This window comes from Miniopterus schreibersii (genome assembly GCF_964146895.1).
Source record: "Miniopterus schreibersii genome assembly, chromosome: 21".
In the NCBI taxonomy this organism is placed as follows: Eukaryota; Metazoa; Chordata; class Mammalia; order Chiroptera; family Miniopteridae; genus Miniopterus; species Miniopterus schreibersii.
The window spans coordinates 6,764,992-6,784,498 of record NC_138123.1 but is presented as its reverse complement, the minus strand read 5'-3'; the positions used below and the strand labels follow the sequence as shown (position 1 = coordinate 6,784,498).

Here is a 19,507-nt window from a genome sequence, read left to right as displayed (position 1 = left end):
ACTGGTAGCTAGTTCGTGGTATTTAGGTCATTTTTGAATAATCCTTTGATTTCCTGGAAAGGGAGCTATTTTGGACAACACTTTTATATGAAAGGGAGATATTCCCTAGCCCGTTTGAATCAGTGGTTAGAGCGTCGGCCCTCGGACTGAAGGGTCTCAGGTTTGATTCCCTTCAAGGGCATGTACCTCTGTTGCAGGCTCAATCCCCGGCCCTGGTCGGGGTGCATGCAGGAGGCAACCAATCGATGTGTCTCTCTCACATCAGTGTTTCTCTCTCTCTCTCCCGCCACCTCTTTCACTCTTTCTGAAAAGCAACGAAAGAAATATCCTCAAGTGAGGATTAAAAAAAGGGAGATAGGATTCTTTGGTAGGTTTTGCCTGTTGCCCTCAGCGGCAGGAGACCTGGATACTATCCGGCTGTCCTTCCATTCTTCCGTTTTCTCCCATAACTTTCATCCCTGTGTCACGGTCCCTCCTCTCTAGCCCAGGCTCCTGTTCTGCTTAACTCCTCTCTTGCCTGGGCTTGAGGTTACGTTTTCCACTTGCTCCCTGCAAGTTGTACCCTGTTTTATGTTGCTGTCCATGGCCTGCCGTAACTGTGTGTGTGTGTAAACAAGAATTCTCCTGTGGCTCATGGTTTGAGAAGAACCTGTCCCTTCTTACTTGTCCAGCCTTGCTCCCACCTTCATGTCCCAGCAGTTTCAGGGTTGGAGTTTTCCCACGCCCCTGTGCCTTTTCGTGGGACGCTTTTCTGCCTGGCTGGCCCTCTTCCTGCTCGTCTTACTCATCCTTGGCTGTGCAGCTGAGTAGCCCTCCCCGAAAGGGAGCTGTGTTCTTTCCTCTCCTCGCTGGGCGCCGTGTGGACCTCCACGAGGAAGCTGTCACGTGCGTGCGTTTGTTTGCACTGGCCCTACCTGCATTGTTCTGTGTGCTTGCAGGGGGTGTGGACCGTCCCTTTCATCTTTGTGTTTCTGGCACTTAGCACACTGTGTTGAACACAGGGCAGGATTTAGTAAATACTGTGTGTGGGTAAATGAGTGTTCTCGTTTTTTTTTAATTTTCTTTGGTGAGGGTAGTTCTCGCTCATTTAAATTTAGGCCCATGATTGCCTTGTGAGCGTTCTTAAAGATTTTCACAGAGGCGACCTCTTTGAAAATGGAGAAACACTCCATAGCAAAACGCAAGGCAGGAAGGGAAGAGCTAGGGGCCGTGGATTGCTTGTGCTCGTGGCATCGTGGATGGAGCTGAAAAATACAGTGCTTAGTGATTAAAAGTGAAAAAATGGAATGAAATATATAACAGCACCTTGAAGTCAAATAAGACACGTGCCCACAGAACAACAACACTCGGTTTCTAAGAAGACATACCAACACTAAACGTACAAAGTGGTTGGGTTAGAGAGGAGCTAGCTGGTTAAATATCTGTTCCTAGTTTTTTTACTGTATTTGTTGCTTATGGTAGGTATTGAAAGTAGAGTAGCCTAAAGTGAATTGCTTTGGAAGATAGGTTCAGGATTTAACGTCTATCTAAGTCCAAGCTTCAGGCATAGCTGAAAAGGAGAGAAAAGATTGCTTAAGTTGTCCTAACGTAAGCAGGATGCTTTGTTTTCTTCACTTGGGACATTGTCTGGCTTTTCACGATGAGGTTTTATACCGTATATTTGTCTGTAAACGCTTCTTGGTGCTTGAGTGACGTGGGCGTATCTTTGTCAAGCTCTGGCCTCCCGCGAACTTTCCCATCTTCCAGGAAACTTCGAGTCTCCGGGCGAACGCGTGGTGCGGATTTGCTGTGCGTAAGACACTGAGATGGCCTTTTTTGGGGAGGAGAGAGCCTGGGAGGAAGCATTAAAACCTTTGTCCTAAAGAAATTCCTAGACCAGCGAGACAGATAAGATAGGGACGCGGCCCTCTGCAGCGTGATTGGAGTCGGGGAAGCAGAGGTTGTGAGCTTCTGGCTGGAGGGCTGCGGTGAGATGGGCAGGGTCCCAGGCAGCGTCCTGGTCTTTGGATCGAAAGCACAGAGGTGACTTCGATACTGACGGGCCGGGTGCAGAGAACAGGTGAGCTGCTGTGGGCGAGGAGTGAGAAGGGTGGGCTCCTTTGGCGGTTTGAGCCTGTGACCGTGGAGCAGACAATTTAAAATAAGTCTCAGGCCTTAGTATTTCTTAGAATTAAACGAAAAGTCCCTGAAATTCAACATAGGCAAAGATAAATACTAGATATGTGAACCGGTGATGTTTTGATATGTTGGTGTTATCATTGTTAATATGTACTGGACAGAGGCTGGGCTGCCCCCGAGGGGCGGGGAGCCGGGGGGCAGCCCCGGCTGGGGTGCCCGAGCAGCACGCTCGCCCCAGGACAGCAGCCTCGCCCACAGCTGGTGGCCTGCGCCAGGGTCAGGGAGCCACGCCGACCAGGGCGCAGTGAGCACTGGAGGTGGCAGCCAGGTCTGTGAGGGGCCGGAGACCGAAAATTCCAGAAGGCTGGGTGGCCTGCATCTCGTTTTCATGCCGTCTGAGCCCTTCTAGGGCCGCAGGCCGTGGGATTTTGTGGAAGGCCGTACGTATTTGAGACAGAAAGCAGCTTCCGTCGATGTCATAATTTCTTAATTAAATCCCAGCACTTGATGCCTTGTGTCAAGCGGTAGAGGTGTTTTCCTGACCGGGTTGTGGGGAGCCTGGAGCTCAGCCTCTTCCAGGAAAAAGCCTGCGGCCTGCCTTCCCCGACGCACAGCAGTGTAAGAGCCAAGCGGCGGTGACCGAGGTGTCTCCCTTCCCCAGGAGCCACCGAGCACAGGGCCCTCCAGACTCCTCCCTGCCCCTCCTGCAGCATTGCTGCCTGGCTGTCCCCACGCGAGTCTCCCGTGACCTGTACGATTTGGGGAAGATTTATGTCATCTTTCTACAGATTGTTCATTTATCTCTAAAGGACAGCATTTTTCTCCCCCTCTCACATTCTTTTTTTCTCTGAAGTGAACCTAATGGGATTCAAGTTTTATACATCAAAACAATCAAGGTGTTATTGCGGAGCTTAATTTCCTTTCGGCCACAAGGGACATTTTCCACTCGGTTCCTTTTTTCTTTCTCTACAACATCATATGTTTTTTTTTAAATCAAAGGAATACACTTTAGCCTCAGACACAAAGCAGAATTTCTTGTATAGCCAGGTTTGTGTTTTTTTTTTAAAATTTCTCCTTGGGAAAGTCTTCCACATTTTAATTGGAAATAATGCCTCTCTGAAAAATGAATCATTCTTATTAATAGCATAACATTATTCCAGTGAATGCAAGTACTGTAAAAGCGGAGCTCTTAAAATAAATCTGTGACCCATTCTTTTTAAATGAAGATTGTCTGCGACCTTGGGTTTTTGGAAGAGAGAGTCTTCATTTGAACATGACTTGGCCGTGAATTACTGTGGCGTGTTGGAGGTTGCCTGGGACAACTTTGTATAAATAGGGTTTTATCTTTCCCAGAATTTTCTTTCTCTTCAGCTTGATCACTTTAAGAAGCAGAAACATAATATAATTGTGACTTTTACCATTTTTATGACACATTTTCAAGTTCTTTTATGTATTTTCACAGTTTATGTGTATGTTAAATGTACTTTCAAATTGTAAATTACTGTAAAAATATGTTAATGCTGAGATTTAAAAAATGTAAAAGTGACATCTCTCCCAGTGCCACTGATTTCATTTGTGTATTTCATTCAAATCAGTTCACGTGGACATAGGTTTTAAATGGTTATAATCTATAACTTATTACCTTCCCATTTTTAACACTATGCTTGTAGCGGTTGGTAGCTGGGTCAGAGCCCTTTCAGCAGATGTATCTTAACTTACTTTTCCGTTGCTGGGTGTTTAGTTTTCCGTTTTACTCTTCACAGATCTCACACTGGAGTGAAAATCTTCAGGCATTTAGAGTTTTTCTTCATTTCAATGATTTCTTCAGCATCGGTTCCCAGAAGTAAGGTCATGAGGTGCCCATAATTTCATGGCTTTTGATACATGACTCATTTTACTTTCTAAATGAGGTTTTAAACAATGTATCACCATCTTGTGCTTGAGGGAATCACTTTTTTTTTTTACAATCTCATCTCTTTAGGAGCTTATCTTTTAAGTGAAAACTAATTTAATAGTTGTAAGTGGTATCTCATTGTTTTAATTTACACATTTATTCCCCCCCCCCCCCCAGGTTTTATCATTTATCTTATATGAGCTGTCTGTTGTATCTTCTGCTTTAATTTTTTTTTTAATTTATTGATTTGGGAGAGAGAGAGACATCGATTTGTCGTCCCACTTATTTATGCATTTATTGGTTGACTCATGACTGTGCCCTGACCAGGGATCCAGACATCACTGTCACCAACTGGGCTACCCGGCCAGCGCAGTCCTCTACTCTTTAGTTTTCTCTGTTATTTATTGACCGGCTGATCTCTCCTCCTGCAGTTCATACCATAGGAACACGAAGTTCTTGCTTTAACAGGTTGGAGGGAAGCTAGCGTTTTCCTGTCGTGCAGAAGGGTGACCCGGTCCACACTCCAGCCGGGGAAGAAGGGCCTCCACGCCGATGCTGGGCTTCGTGAGCAGCCTTGCCCTCTTAGTGTCCAGCAGGATGCTGGGCACCTCTGGAAGGCTGGGTGTTGTTTCCATCTGGTTATTGCTGCCCCCTTTATGATGGAAATAATTTAGCTCAGAAGTTCCCAGGAACCCATCTGAGGCCTGAGTCAGAGAGTCAAGTTTCTCACAGCTGTTTCCCAGGGCAGTGAGCCCGAGGGAACCCATCCTCCCGCTTCCCTATGGGAAAGGGGCAGTGAAGTCGCCTCTGTTTTCTTGGCGTGTGGTGGTTTATGGTGCATGAAAAAGTAACAAGTGTCAGGAAGAGGTGGCATTTTGGACGTAAGGTTACTGTAGATTAATTTTTAGGCTCTCCATTCATTCATGCCTCTTTGCTGACACCTCGGTCTATCTCAGGTCAGATTCATTCCCCCCCCCCCCCCATTTCTGCATTTTTATTTTACCTGCAAGTCTCATTCCTGTAATTTAGTATTAAATTGTTCTCTGATTTTTCCATGAGTAAATTTATCTTCCTTAAGAGATTTTTATCTCTCTCACAGAGTGAGCGTGTAGTGGGCCTCTTTAATTGTGATGCAATTCATGTATTGTAAAATCCACCCGGTAAAGGGTACCGTTCAGTGGTTTCCAGTGTACTCGCAGGGTTATGTAACTCACTAACTCCAGAGCTGCTCGTTACCCCCAAAAGAAGTCAGCCCTCCAGCCCCTGACAGCCACTGATCTACTCTCTGCCTCTTAGTGGTCCCCCCCCCCAACCGTGGCCTCAGTAGTTAACTAAGGTAGCTAACTAATTATTAACAAATCTGGGCTTAGGACCCAGACCTCCTGCCCGGGAATCTGCAGCAGTGTCGCATTGCTGGCCCAGCATCGAGGGCTTCAGTACATTTTGGTAGAGTCACCCCAGCGCTGCTACTCATTCAGACAAGGTAGAAATGGGGTCAGCTCATGTACTTGCTATTCATGCCAGCATTAATTCTGTGGTTTTTTTTTGGGGGGGGGAGTAGTAATCTTAAACAGAACACACCTCTCATCATTCTTATTTGTAATTATACTTTTAAATAAACGAAGCTGTCGTTTCCCAGAGGGTGAAAGACCAGATCTCAAGTTTGGGTTGCTGCGGCTAAACGGAACATTTCCTAGTATTTTTCTGCCGCACGGGACAGCTTAAAGGGTAGAGGAGAGATCGGAAGAGCAGAATGTACCCCGACCCTCTCCTTTAGTAGCCAAAGTAGATCACTGCTCTGTCCTTTCTAAAGAATTTATTTGTAAAGAGAAAATAATACCTGCTCTGCCTGTCTGCGAGGCGATGTAAGTTTCTGAGATAATGTGTGTAAAAGCAGCCTGAAAGATGACATGGACAAGGTAAGGTGCTATTACCTTACATAATAATAGCCTTGTATTTGTTGGTACAGTGTGTGTTTAGTAGGCAGGCTGTATATTAAATATTCCTGTATTTAATAAACACATCTAAGTCTCGTATTTACAGTGAAAACAGTTACCATTCTTGAAGTGTCGAACTTCAAAGAAAGAAAGTTTTGGTGTGGGTGGGAATATAAAGAAGTACTATTTCATACTAAAGTGTAAATTGCTTATCTCTGTAATTAAATATACTGTATATTTTGCCAGAGCAGCGGCAGGTGGAACTCTGTGGGCTTCCTTAATCTTTGTCATTTTTTCAGTGCTTTACAGTTTTTGTGTAACAGTTTCAAAGTGCTGCCTTGTTGGCCAGGTTGAGGTCTAGAACTATGTATCTCTTCGTGGGCCTGGAACTATGTTTCAGAATGTGCAAAGCCTGGTATCATTAGCTGGAAAGGTTCTGACTTCCTACTGGGAAACTGCAGCTCTTCTTTCCTTCGTTTTACTAGCCTTTGCCTGCTCTTTCCTTTATCAGAATTATTTTCACAGGATAAAGTCTCACAGTGGGGTTACTCTTTCAAATGGTTTGTTTTTCTACCCTGATACATGCTGATTTGCACTGAGTAGGTGCTCACTGAGTTGAATGAACCATAGGTGTGTCACTGGCATCTCCACCAGCAATTTGTGTGCTGTTTCACTTAGTTTCTTCAGCACTGGAGGTTAACAGCATTTTTTTTTTTTTTTAAATTTTAAGTTTTGGTAATTTAATAGGTGTGAAAATTTGAATTCTTTAGTAGCAGTGCTCTTAAGATACAGTGTCTGTTTTTACTGGGAAAAGGATTGTTAATGAGTTTCAGATTTAAATCCTCAGCTGGCCTGAATGCTTAGCTACAAGGTTAGGTACGTTGTAGCGTAACAGCCCATCACTTCTACTTCCATCTGGCTGATGAGGACATGCTTTAAAGTAGATATTTCACTTGATTAAACATTTTAGGTTTAAACTTTTGAATAGGAAATATATGTGCATGGTATAAATATTAGATTACCCTCCGAGCTCTGCCTCATGTCCCATCTTTACCTTCAAAAGCAACACATGCTATGTTCTCATGTGTCTTTCCAAAAAGAGGCTGTGCATGATGAGTATACACGTATGTCCAATATCCCCGATCACCCTTACAGGATTGATGGGAAGATCTGCGTGAGTGTGGCCTTGGCACATCCTAAGAACTGTATAAGTATTTGGTAGACAGATCACATGAAGGAAATGTCGGAATGATTTAATCTGACCTTTCACGGGAACTAGTTTGACTGTACTTCCAGGCTCCCCAGGGCGCTGCAGGCTTGCTCTGGAGGGGGCAGGGACTCCAGTGGGAAGAGCTCCAGATCCCTCCCCCCCCCCCCACTTGGGCCAGGGTCAGCCGGACTGTTCTGTGGAACACGTGCACTTGACCGATTCTGTTTGGCGAAAGGAATAGAAAGTGAACAAGAAGTGAGCACCGGTGCGGACAGGCTGGTAACGGTCGTGCTTTCTCTTTTCGCCTCCAGATGTTTCTTACGGTGTACCTCAGCAACAACGAGCAGCACTTCACGGAAGTACCGGTTACCCCCGAAACCGTATGCAGAGATGTGGTGGACCTGTGCAAGGAGCCCGGCGAGAGCGACTGCCACCTGGCTGAAGTGTGGTGCGGCTCAGGTAGAGCCGGGCCGCCTTGGGCTCCAGTTATCCATCTCTTATGATTACTGGGTTTTGGATGTGGCGGGGGGGGGGGCGATGCTCATGTTCACCCACAGAGAAGCTGTAGAATAGCATGTCCAGCAGGAGGCCGCATTCTCCATCCAGCTCTGTTGCAACATATTAAGTCCCTTCGCTCTTTTCCTCTGCAATACAGTGAAGACACTGCAGTGGACAAGGTCAAAGGGCAGGCAGCTGATACACCAGGTGGCAGTGTCGGGTGTGCTCATAGGTATTTTTTTGTAAGCCCAGGCTCCGCTCGATTAGAAACTTGAGGCCTCCTGATTGTTTTGCCCTCTCTACGGTTTTGCAGGTTTTTAGGGAAAGCTATTCAGTGTTGAGTTACTATGGTGGCAGGAGGCACTGGTGAACTCTTGGGCATTATTTTAAGCCTTGAAATCAATCCCTCAGTATAGTTCTTTGCAGCTCTGAAATGGGGCGGCCTGGTTTCTTTCCGGCCCCTTAGGAGTTGTAGATGTGGGAGTAATTTTTCCCAAGTTCTACTTGTCCCCGGGCAGCCTAGGCGAGCTCCCTCTGTTCCCCTTTCCTCCTCTGGGGTGCAGGTTACACACCGGGTTCACACCAGTCATGAAACCTGATGTCAGCTGAGTGCCCAGTTCTCACCAGGCAAGTCCTCTTGGTCATCTGTGGTTGACTTTCCACCCTTGGGTGTTCTAGAAGGTCATCTTCACATTCCCCAAATTGCTTATATTAACCTTCACATGGGAGCTAGATTAGACTGTTTGCATAAAGAAACCCAAGTGATCCTTTTTAGATGAGAATCTGAGTTTGACTTTCCTGTTGACACCCTGTAGTGGCTTTCTCTTCTACTTAGACTGGATCTCGGATCGTGAATCTTAAAGCTTTGCTCTCTTTGTCATCTGGCACTGGTTTCCTCCTTGCCCCCTCCTGCAACGTTTTGATATTCCTGAATAAACCACACTCAGCTCTTGCCTGCCCCAGAGCCATTAGCACTAGCTGTTCCCGTGACCTGTCTGGCTTCCCTCCAGATTTGTCACTGCTGGTCCTTCCGGTCATTTGGCTTTCAGTTAAAATGCTACCTCCTCCGAGAGGCTTTTCTGAGCATCCTGCAGAAGTAGCCATGGGGTTCTCTTACTATGTCATCTTGGTTTAATCCTCTGCGTATACATGTCACTGTTTTTGTGAATGTGTGTTTATTACTTTATTGCCTTTTTAATCCCTGTGGCCCCAAACACATGCACCAGAGTGTCGACTCCCCAGAAGAAGAGACCTTGCTTATCCTGTTCATTGCTGCACCCCAGCTTGGGGAGAGTCTGTAGTAGGTGCTCAATTAATAGTCACTGAATGAATCAGTGAGCTTCTGGTCGCCTCCTTGCAGTCACCAAACCTCCTTGCCTTATACTTCCCTGAGATGATTGAAACCACCCATGAGAGTCCCTCAGTTTCCTCCTGCACATACCTCGGACTCTCCCAGGGTGTGCCTGCCCTGCCTTCTGATCTTCAGAGGGGAAGAATGTTCTCTCTCTGCCAAGCTCACTCTCTTCCTTGAAACCCTTGTTTCCGCCGCCTCCCTTTCCTCTCTGATGTCTTTGCTCACTTGAGGTCATTAAACCATATTATGTGATGGCGATTAAGGATTTTTATTCTTTGGACCTTTCAGATTAAAAAAGACGAATAACATCTGAATGTGTTCTTTTTGCAAAAGAGGAAATCATATAGATTGGAAGTCTTTCTCCCAAACCCATCCTCTGATCACTTGATGTAATTGCTCGTAGTTTTGGCAGATAGCTGTTCAGACTTTTTCTCTGCACTCGTACGTAACTGTAGAAATTGTTTTGTGCATTATTTCTTTCTCCAGTTTTGCTTTCTGTAAATAGTACCATACGTATCAATATCCTGCAGTTCACCCTTTTTTTACCTTACAACATAGCTCGAAGGTCTTAATATTTTTAATAATCACATATGTTTTCCATAGTATGCATAAACTGTATGCATAGTTAACCATGTCTTTATTCATAAACATTATATTAATTCTGCCCTTGTTTTTATAAATGCTGCAGTAAAAAGCCTTTTAGGAGCCTCTCGATCACATGCAAGCATTTCTGTAGAGTCCGTAATAAGAAGTGGGATCGCTTGGCTAAGGGGTCAAGTATTTAAAATTTAAAGTATCGCAGATTTCCCTCAACAAAGGCTATATAATCGCAGTCCTGCCAGTTATTTCTAAAAGTATCCCTCATCACCAGTTGATACAATACTATGTTAATTTTTGCTAAGCTGATACTACCCATTTAAAAATTTATCAGCACTTAGAGTTTCCATTTTTTAAAAATTGTTTCTCTGTAGCCTTTGCTCAGGTTTCCTTTGCCTTTTCCCTTTTCCCTCTTGACTTGTCAGCATTAAAAACAAAAACAAACCAAGGAGTATTCTGTTGTGGACCGCAGGCCAGGTTCTCCTCTCTGTAGGAAAATGCTTTCCTTGCCCCAAGACCGTAAACATACTCTTCCTTTATTTCATGCTCCGAGTTTTAAGGTCTTTTCCTTCCTTCCTTTCCCCTCCCCTCCCTCTCCTCTTTAATTTTTATGACGAGTGTGAATTAGGGATTAAACGTTTTCCCAGATGGATAGTGAATCTTCCTAAGTGCCTACGGAGCAGCCCTTTTCTTCCTTAGTGATACGAGACATCACTCCTGACCTGGGAGTCTCCTAGGAAGAGATGTTTCTAGATGCTGTAGCCAGTTCCTTTCAGTTTTTCTTCTTGTGTGGGACAGAACCAGTTTTAAAAAAAATTTTTTTTAAAGATTTTTTTTTAAAATTGATTTTTAGAGGAAGGGAGAAGGGGAGAGAGAGAAATATTGATATGAGAGTGAAACATCGATCAGCTGCCTCCTTCCTGCACGTCCCCTACTAGGGGTGGAGCCTGAAACCCAGGCATGTGCCCTGACCGGGAATCGAACCTGCAACCTCTCGGTGCAAGGGATGCCCCGCCACCCAACCAACTGAACCACACCAGCCAGGGCGGGACAGGACCAGTTTTGTTACAGTTTTATAATATGTTGGGCATTTGTAAGGCAAGTGCTTATTTCATCCTTCCGCTTTTTCAAAAATATCTGAGCTCTGCTTTTGTATTTTCTGTTTTGGATATATTTTAGAATTACCTTGACCGGCTCCATGAAACATTCTGTTGGGATTTTGATTGGTCGCAGTGAACTCATAATTAATCTGAGGGTGGTTTGTCTAGTGTGATTAAGAGAGAGGTCTTGGGTTTCAAAATTCTGTCTCTGTCACTTACTAGCTTTATAACTGAAGGCAAGGTACTTAATCTCTGTAATTCTCCAGTGTTTTATCTGCAGAACTGGGGTAATAATTGAACCTATCTCATAAGATTGTGTGAGGGTTGCAGGAGTTAATACTTGGAGGGAGCTTAGCATAGCCCCTGGTCCATTTAGTATCAGCTCTCAGTAAGTAATAGTTATTATGTTTTAAACTCCCCCCCTCTTATTTTGCTATAAATTGTCTAAGGTTCCCTGTTTAAAAACAGTTAACGTATCACTTTTTGTTAGCATCTCAAGTTTCTTTCTTTCACAGACAGATCTTTTTAAAATGAGCAGCTTTATGTGCCATCTCCGCTTCCTTACACCCCACTCAATTGCTTGTCAGAGAACATGCCTTAGATGCCTGTTACGGGCTTTGGAACCGATTGGGAGGGAACCAAGAGATAAGTTTCCTACCTTCACGTAGAAGCAGCTTTCAGCAGATGTAGAATATGACAGGATAGTGTCGGACAGACGTGCTCCCTCTGCAGAAGGAGGAAGGGTGCTGGGGACGATCGGTGCGAGGAATGGCAGGCCCTGAGGCCTTTGATGTGCGTTTCGGCGTGTGCGGGCCCGGGCCTGAGCTTCGTCGTCACGGGCCAGCGGGGCCTTCGCTCCCAGACCTTATGAGAAGGCCCGTGCCCTTTAAAGATGGCCCAACCCAGCAGGACGGGAGGTTGCTTCACTTCTTTCAAGTACTCTCTTCGCGTCTGGAATCTGGGGCTGTTATTTCTTTTGAAATAGAGAGTGTGCGTGTTTGGTGAGGGGGTGGAGGGCCTACTCAGTTTCTTCTGAGAGGTGTCTGCTCACCTGAGTGCTCTCCACCCGGGTTGGACACTGATTGTGTGGGGGGACCTCTGTGATACGGCATTTTCTAAGGGGTCCTTTAATGAAAACAAACGATCTAAGATGCTACGTGTTGCCTGCATTCCCAATTGTAATTTGCACAAAGGATAGATCAGATGATATGTCTTTCTTCTAGAACGCCCCGTTGCAGATAACGAGCGGATGTTCGACGTCCTGCAGCGATTTGGAAGTCAGAGGAATGAAGTGCGTTTCTTCCTTCGGCACGAACGGCCCCCTGGCAGGGACATTGGTAGGTAGACTTGAACTTGGATTTCATGCATCGGAGTGGAGCCAGGTGATTTGAGGGGCGCACGAGAACTAAGTGGGAGCAGTGGGGAGAGGCCACCCTTCGAAGACCTGACTGTCAGGGGAGACAAGGGGACGGTCTTGTTCGTTTTGTTCCGTTTGAAGATGGGAGACGTTTTAGGATCGTGTTTAACGCAGGAGGGGGGAGGTAGCAGAACACGAGAGGGGGAGCGTTTGATGGGTGAACCCCTCAGCCCTGGCGGAGAGGCAGGAGGGAGCCTCTCCCAGGGTAGCAACACACAGAGAAAACTGTCGCAGGTGCAAGGGAATGCGTGTGTCTGTGGGGCCATCGAGGGAGGAACTTCTCATCTCACGTTTTCTTGGACGTAGGAGGCAGTCGTCTGAGAGTGAGGGGCGAGATTGGCAGCCTGAGCTGTTGTGAGGAGTAGGAGAGAGCCCCCCAGGGGAAGCAGGCTGTGGGCTCCAGGGAGGCCCGTGGACCCCCATGAGAGATCATGGAGACCACGAGACCTCAGGGGACAGGCCTCCAGCCCGGAGGGTTGTAATGGGGGGAAAGGTGGTTGAATTGACCCAAGGTCAGGGTTATCCCAGAGCAGTTCAGTGGAAGGCCAGTGGGACCCGGACAAAGGGTATTGGCAGGATGACAGCTAAGCCGGTGGGGAAGAAGCGAGGATAGGAGGGGCTGGGGGGAAGGGCTGCCATCGTTCAGAGGCGACGTCTCAGGTCGATGCAGGGGTGTAGTGAGAGGAAGCTGTGGTCACAGAGTAGACTGTTCGGATGTAGGATTTCAGAGGTGGAGCCCTTCCAGGTGACGTGGTGTCTGGCTGGTCGTGAAGTGAGCCTGGGTTAGGGTGGGGACCAGGAAGCCACAGTACTGAGGGCCTCGCTTGTGGATGGGACAGTCGTCCAGGATGGAGGCAGGACCCGGAGTGGGGAGGACACGGGAGTCGGGTGGTCACCTCTAGCGATGAGCGTTGTGAGCGGAGTTTGTAGATGACAGTGAGAAAAAGGGTAGAAGGCAGTGCATGACCGTGGAGAAATAGCATGCTCAAAGCATCGCTAGATATTGAGGACAGAACCCCTGGGACCCTGGAGGTCTCGTAGGATGTGGGACCATGAGCCGTTTCCAGCCCGAGGTCCGTGGGAAGCCACTGGTGGAAGCGGATTACTAAGTATTTCTAAGAATGTTGGAACTTTTAAAATGGAAAAGTGAGGGTTTGTGACTTCCGCATATAATTTTTGGTTGCAAGAATGTGGGTAACAGATGTTAATTATTGGACGTTATACAATCTCAGTTTTGTCACTCTAATGCAAATGCCCATATGGTACCTAACAAGGAGAAATCATTAAATTTAGACCGTGGGGGAACCCCCAAAATTGACTTGTCTGGACTCTTCCACTCTCCAGATGAGAAATGCTGATACCTTGGGGTTAAATGACTTGTCAGGGGCCACACGCCCAGAGGCAGAGCCAGGAGTGGAGCTCGAATCACCTCCTCCGGGCTGGCCAACACGCCTTGCGGTGTGACCGGGGCCTGTGGGTTTAATTTAAATAAGCACGTATTTCCCCCCCCACCCGTCTTTTTCTGAAGTTTTAAACCGGCACCTGCATGTCATTTTCATTCTGCCCTTTGCTGACATGGCTGCACGTATTCTAACACGTGGGCTGGGTTTTACCCGCTCACCTACCAGTTCACCTGTCCTCCCGGTGGTGCTGGGTGAATTATTAACCAGCCTCTCAGTAGCGCCCTGGGCAGTGTCAGTGTGTCTGTAACGTGAGAAATAGAATCGGGAGGTAAAGGAGCTGTTTTCACGCGGTCACAAGACACCAGTGCCACACAGTGTTTGAATTGGGGTAAAACAGGGCTGCCTGTCAGTGTCCTTGAATCGGGTGTCATTAACCTTTTTAGTGGAGGCATCTAGATTATGGAGCAGGAGGCTGCCACCGTGTTCTTCTTGCAGTTTGACTAGGACCTGGGACCTAGGATGTCTATGGAATTATTTTTAAAGCTCTTGCCTCTCTAACTGTGGAACTGAACTTGGCAAGGAGAAAGTGGTTGGGTGCTGTCTTTGAGGCAGTAAAGAATGCAATTGATCCTAAATGGCAGATTTGTTTTTCTTGCAGAAATAATGGGACACATTACTGGAGCTATTTTGTCAGAGAATTGAACAGTGTTTTAATTTTTAATTTTATTATGATTTTTAAAATATGGTTTTATTGATTTTAGAAAAAAAAAGAGAGGGAGAGAGAAACGTTGATCAGCTGCCTCTTGCACGCCCCCTACTGGGGATTGAGCCTGCAACGCAGGCCTGTGCCCTGACCGGGAATCGAACCGGTGACTCTAGGTCCATGGGATGACTCTCAACCAGCGGAGCCACACTGGCCAGGGCTGAACAGTATTTTAAAAATAAAGCTGACACGTTAGGGTTTAGGGATAAGTGTGATACAGGGCTCTGAGGATATTTATTGGCATGGGAATTTGTGCTAAGCTTCAAGGCAGGTGCAGTAGAGATTTGATTCAAAAGAAATTTTAATCTAAAATTTCTTTAGGTAATTTACTAATTTTTCTAATTTCTGGAAGTACACATATAAGCTCAATTTCATGTATTTTAAAAATTCTCTTTGTTGATATTGTTTGTTTCCTATGATGTATCAGTTTAAGATTATGTCCCCCTTATGGTACATTAAGTGATACTGAGAGACCCATCTATTTTGGCTTGAAACACTAGTTTTAGCCAAAAAAGCACAGAATACAGTGCTTTCCAGTTAGTACCTTCCCAGACTAAGAAATCGGAAGTTTTTTACTTAAATAAATGGGGAAGTACTTCATAGTACCTATAAATTACCACAGAATGTCCTCTATAAGCCAAGTATTCAAAATACCACTTGTATTTTCAACTGCTTCCTTCCCGTATAAGTCACAAAACATTCTTAATGAACACAAGGGTGGATTGATTTAATTTTCACTTAATTCTTTCAACGAAACTATTCGTGATTTCACCACCGAGGAGCTAAATGGAGAGCTAGGAGGAGCTGCTGTAAGCGAATGGTGCGAATTACCCATAATCAGAAGTACATTTATTTTGTTAATTTTTTCGCCCCTCTTCTGGTCTCTGAATCATGCAGCCTTCCTAGGGAATAGTTAGCACGTGGTATTTTCTAAAGGTCACTCACTGTTCCCTGTCCCAAGCACGGTTTTCTAAAACAGGCTGAATTTTGATACCTTAATGCCATCGCTGTTAGAAAATAGCTTGTTTGAAGCTTACTTCCAACTTAAAAATATCAAAGGGCCGTGATGACAGAACCAAGAAATGAACTGGCACTTAGAGTACCTGGCAACTCTGGTTTAATGCCCGGTTTTTGAATTTTGTGCTTAGTGAGCGGACCGAGGCCTCAGGATCCAACTTTAAAAAGAAATGGTGTGAAAGTGCCCGGTGACCATCGGAGGACGGAGAACGGGGTGAGTGACCTTCTTGCCCCCGCTGAGCATGTACCAGGCGCTGCTATTTTCAGTGGGGTACTGTACCAGTGGCCCCTTTGACAAAGGTTATTTTATATTTCACAGAAAGTTCATTTTAATCATGCCTACAATGCTGACTGTTGAAAGAAATTAGATGCCGAATATGCCACAGATTCAGAACAAAGCAAATGGAGAGCCTGCGTGAGGGAGATTTCAGTTGGGGTGCTTTTATTTGTCGCTGGGATGCTTCTAGAACACGGAAAATTACACAGCAATGCTTTGGCTCTTGCATACGAATGTCAGCAAGTATCTTTGGGGCACCTTTACATGTTTTCGGAGCTCAGAATTTTTAATTCTGCTGGGGGTTAGCTAAATTGCCGTTCCCCAGCCTGCTCCTGCTAGAATCCAGATTTATCTAAACTCGCAAGGATGGTCTTCGCCATTAACAGGATTTGAATGCATCTTGACACAACATATCTTTGCCCTTCACTGGGTATTTTTTTTTTTTTAAAAACCACAGCTTTACTGCTTTACTGATGTATAATCAACATGCAACAAACGACGCACATTTTAAGTGCACAATTTGAGAAGTTTTGACATATTGCACGCACCTCTGAAACCGTCACCATAGCCAAGATCAGGAAAATATCTGTCACCCCCTCAGAGTTTCCCTGTGTCCTTCTGTAATCCTTCCCTTCTGGGCTCCCTCCTCGCCCTCAAGGAGTTTATACAGAAAAGCCCGCTGCTGGAATATTGGCTGGGATTCTGTCGCGTCTATAGGTCAGTTTGGAGAATCGCCGTCTTGACAGCATCGAGCTTTTTGGGTCACGGGCGTCAGGCTGTGTCTCGCCATTTGCTTAGGTCGTCTTTCTCTCAGCAGCCTTTCGAAGTTTTCAGTGTGTAGGCCCTGCATATCTTCTGTTAAGTTTATTTCTATGCACTTTAGATTTTTTTATGCCACTGTAACCAGTATTTAAATTTTTTTCCATTTCTGGTTTTGTCTATATATAGAAATATGATTGATTTTTTTTAGTCCTGTAGCCTTGCTGAGTAATTTATTCTGATAGTTTTCTTACAGGTTCAATGTGATTTTCTTCATAGATGATCTGTTGTCTATAAGTTAGTGACAGCTTAAATTCTTCCTTTCTGGTCTGGATACAATTTACTTGTCTTTCTTGTCCTATTGTGCTGGCTAGAAATTCTAGGACCACGTTGAATAGATGTTCTGAGAGTAGACATCTCGCTTTTTGTTCCTGATGATCCAGTGTACCTTGAATTTTTTAATGCTAGTGTCATATTTTTAATGGTGGTCCATAGGTTTGCCACCAATGCCCCACTATCATTTTTTAATATGATCAAACACTACTTTCCTAATATAAATTAACTACAGAACAGGGTATTTCTAAGTTGTTCCATTTATGCCACTGACTATAGAAACTATTTAAAATTTACCACTTAAAATAAAAGAGCGTTGGTCTGTATATTAGTATGTTTTACACCTTAACCTAATAATAAGTCAATGTGGGGGTGTCTATAAAAATCAGTGGTCTCTTTAATATTATGGGGGGAAAACCGGCTGAATAATTGGTTCAGGTGAAGCTTATAAATGGTATAGATAGACCTGGGGGTGGGGTGGGGAGAAATCTCCGTGATTGTTTTGTGTTAAGTGGATTGCTTGTGTTTTCTGTTTGTAGGTTAATAGTCCCAGGATGGACCTGACTCTCGCTGAACTCCAGGAAATGGCCTCTCGCCAGCAGCAGCAGATAGAGGCCCAGCAGCAGATGCTGGCCACTAAGGTAGTGTCCCGTTTGAAAGGCCTCACGGGCCGCTCCTGCACCTGCAAAGCTGCTTCCGCTCTACCCTCATTATTAAGCCAGTGACTCACAGACAGGAGCGTGTACTCTCAGCCCCAAAGTCACCCGCTGGGCGGTGCTATCTCCTCTTTACTCCAGTGCCGTCCATGGGATTCTCCCCCGGCTTCCTCTGCACGCAGACACCGGCTTTCTCACAATCATGCGTCTCATTGCTTCTCAGACTTCAGTAGGCGTATGAATTTATGCATATTGTGTGCGTATGAATGACCTTGGCGTCTCGTGGAAAATGCAGGCCCCGGTTCAGTAGGTCTGGGGTGGGGCCTGAAATTCTGAGTTGCTAACAAGCTCCTGGGTGATGCCATGAGGGTATCGTTCCTTGAGTGGCAGAGACATAAATTCAAATAAGAAGGTTAACAGAAGAAATCTCTAGCCTTAGGGTCTTACTTTGAAACGATTTCTGTGTTAGTTATATGCATTAGGCACATTAATCTGGGAAGCGTACCCTTTATTATAAATTGTGTAGATCTCTCAGTTTTACGTAAAATGTTTAATATAATAGAAGAAAATTTTAAGTTGTATAATGCAGTTTTCTAAAGGTGGTAAGAAGTGCTTTGGCCCTAAGTGTGTTTACTGAGTGTCTTGACTATGTAAGGTGCAAAGAGGTTTACATTTCACATTTTATTTAACCCTCACGTGGCCCTGTGAGGTGGTTACTATTGGTCGTCCATTTTATAGATGAAGAAACAGACTTGCGTACTTGGTGAGCTTACGCAAGCTGCCCACAGTCTCATAGCTAAAAAGGGCCCGATCGTGGCTTTCATCTCTAGGAACAGCGCTTGAAGTTTCTGAAACAGCAGGATCAGCGGCAACAGCAGCAGGCTGCCGAGCAGCAGAAGCTGAAGAGGCTAAAAGAAATCGCTGAGAATCAGGAAGCGAAGCTGAAAAAAGTGAGAGCGCTTAAAGGCCACGTGGAACAGAAGAGACTAAGCAATGGGAAACTCGGTGAGTCCCACCCGCCAGTTTATTTCGGTTTTAAAGGCCACACGGGACACTGTGTGGGTGTTAAAGAAACACCTGTGTAGGACGTTTGTATAGATTTGTAGTAAGAGGAGTGAGATGAGACTTTGTATGTGGGTAACTTAAAGAGAATTTTTTGAGAGTAAAACTCATTGTAGTGTTGATGCCGCTGGCTCCCCTGAATGAATCCAGCCGTTGAACGTGTAGACAGGCTTCTAAAGTTACCTTCGGAAAATGTAGTAGTAATTTGTTTTCTATTTTTTGACTGAAAATTAGGTGAAGGCAGGGATTTTTAGTCATCTACTAGCTCCATCTATTATAAGACCATTTAAGTTAAAATGTTAGTGATTTAACAGCTCCATCTACCATTATAAAACAGATTAAAAAGTCTCAAGAAATGGATGGAGTTTAATGTTTAATTGTATTCATCATACAAATTGTGCTAAATGTTCATTCAGAATGAGGCACAGATATTTCGAGATGTCTCTGTTGGTTTCAGTTGCTCATAAAACAAATAGGTTGGCTCTAGGACGTTTCTGGAAAATTCCTCTGCTTTTCGTTAGAAAGTTCATTGTGAAGTCTGGTCGCCTGGGAAGTGGTCCATTCGTATTTTTTTTTTCATTCCAGTGGAGGAGATTGAACAGATGAATAGTTTGTTCCAGCAGAAGCAGAGGGAGCTCGTCCTGGCCGTGTCAAAAGTAGAGGAGCTTACAAGGCAGCTCGAGATGCTCAAGAACGGCAGGATCGACGGCCACCATGACAACCAGTCCGCGGTGGCCGAGCTCGATCGTCTGTACAAGGAGCTGCAGGTACCCCAGGGGCTGCTGTGAGGCTCGGTGAAACCCCCTCCCCAGGCACACGGAGTTGTCCTTAGAAGTGGCAGGAGGTGCTGGATTTCCCTGTCTTTTCCTTAAAGGGGTTGGAGGGGAGGCAGACCTAAGCTTCCAAGAACCCAGGATAAAATTTACAGTCCCTCACACCGGAAATCTGAGGCAGTCCTCAGAACCACAGCCAGAGGCCTCTCACTGCACTTTCAGCCTCGAGATGAGCCCTGGCCTGTGTGACAGGCTCAGTTGGGTGTCGTCTTGTGCCCTGAAAGGTTGCTGGTTTGATTCCCGGTCAGTTTCGGGTTTGATCCCCGGTCGAGGTGCGTG

At 45.4% G+C, this 19,507-nt stretch overlaps 1 protein-coding gene across 4 annotated transcripts in view; it reads left to right on the top strand.

Moving 5' to 3' along the window:
* Positions 1-19,507, top strand: part of TP53BP2 (tumor protein p53 binding protein 2) — an 86,983-nt gene that overhangs the window by 54,326 nt on the left and 13,150 nt on the right. For 3 of the 4 annotated variants that reach the window (XM_081123931.1, XM_081123934.1, XM_081123933.1), the window contains 6 exons: positions 7,471-7,618; positions 11,932-12,045; positions 15,440-15,522; positions 17,217-17,318; positions 18,164-18,338; positions 18,981-19,162. In XM_081123931.1, the coding sequence (XP_080980057.1) occupies positions 7,471-7,618; positions 11,932-12,045; positions 15,440-15,522; positions 17,217-17,318; positions 18,164-18,338; positions 18,981-19,162 (804 nt within the window). Of the gene's footprint in view, positions 1-1,872; positions 2,060-7,470; positions 7,619-11,931; positions 12,046-15,439; positions 15,523-17,216; positions 17,319-18,163; positions 18,339-18,980; positions 19,163-19,507 lie in introns of those variants that run through there. The other variant, XM_081123932.1, reaches the window with a different exon arrangement.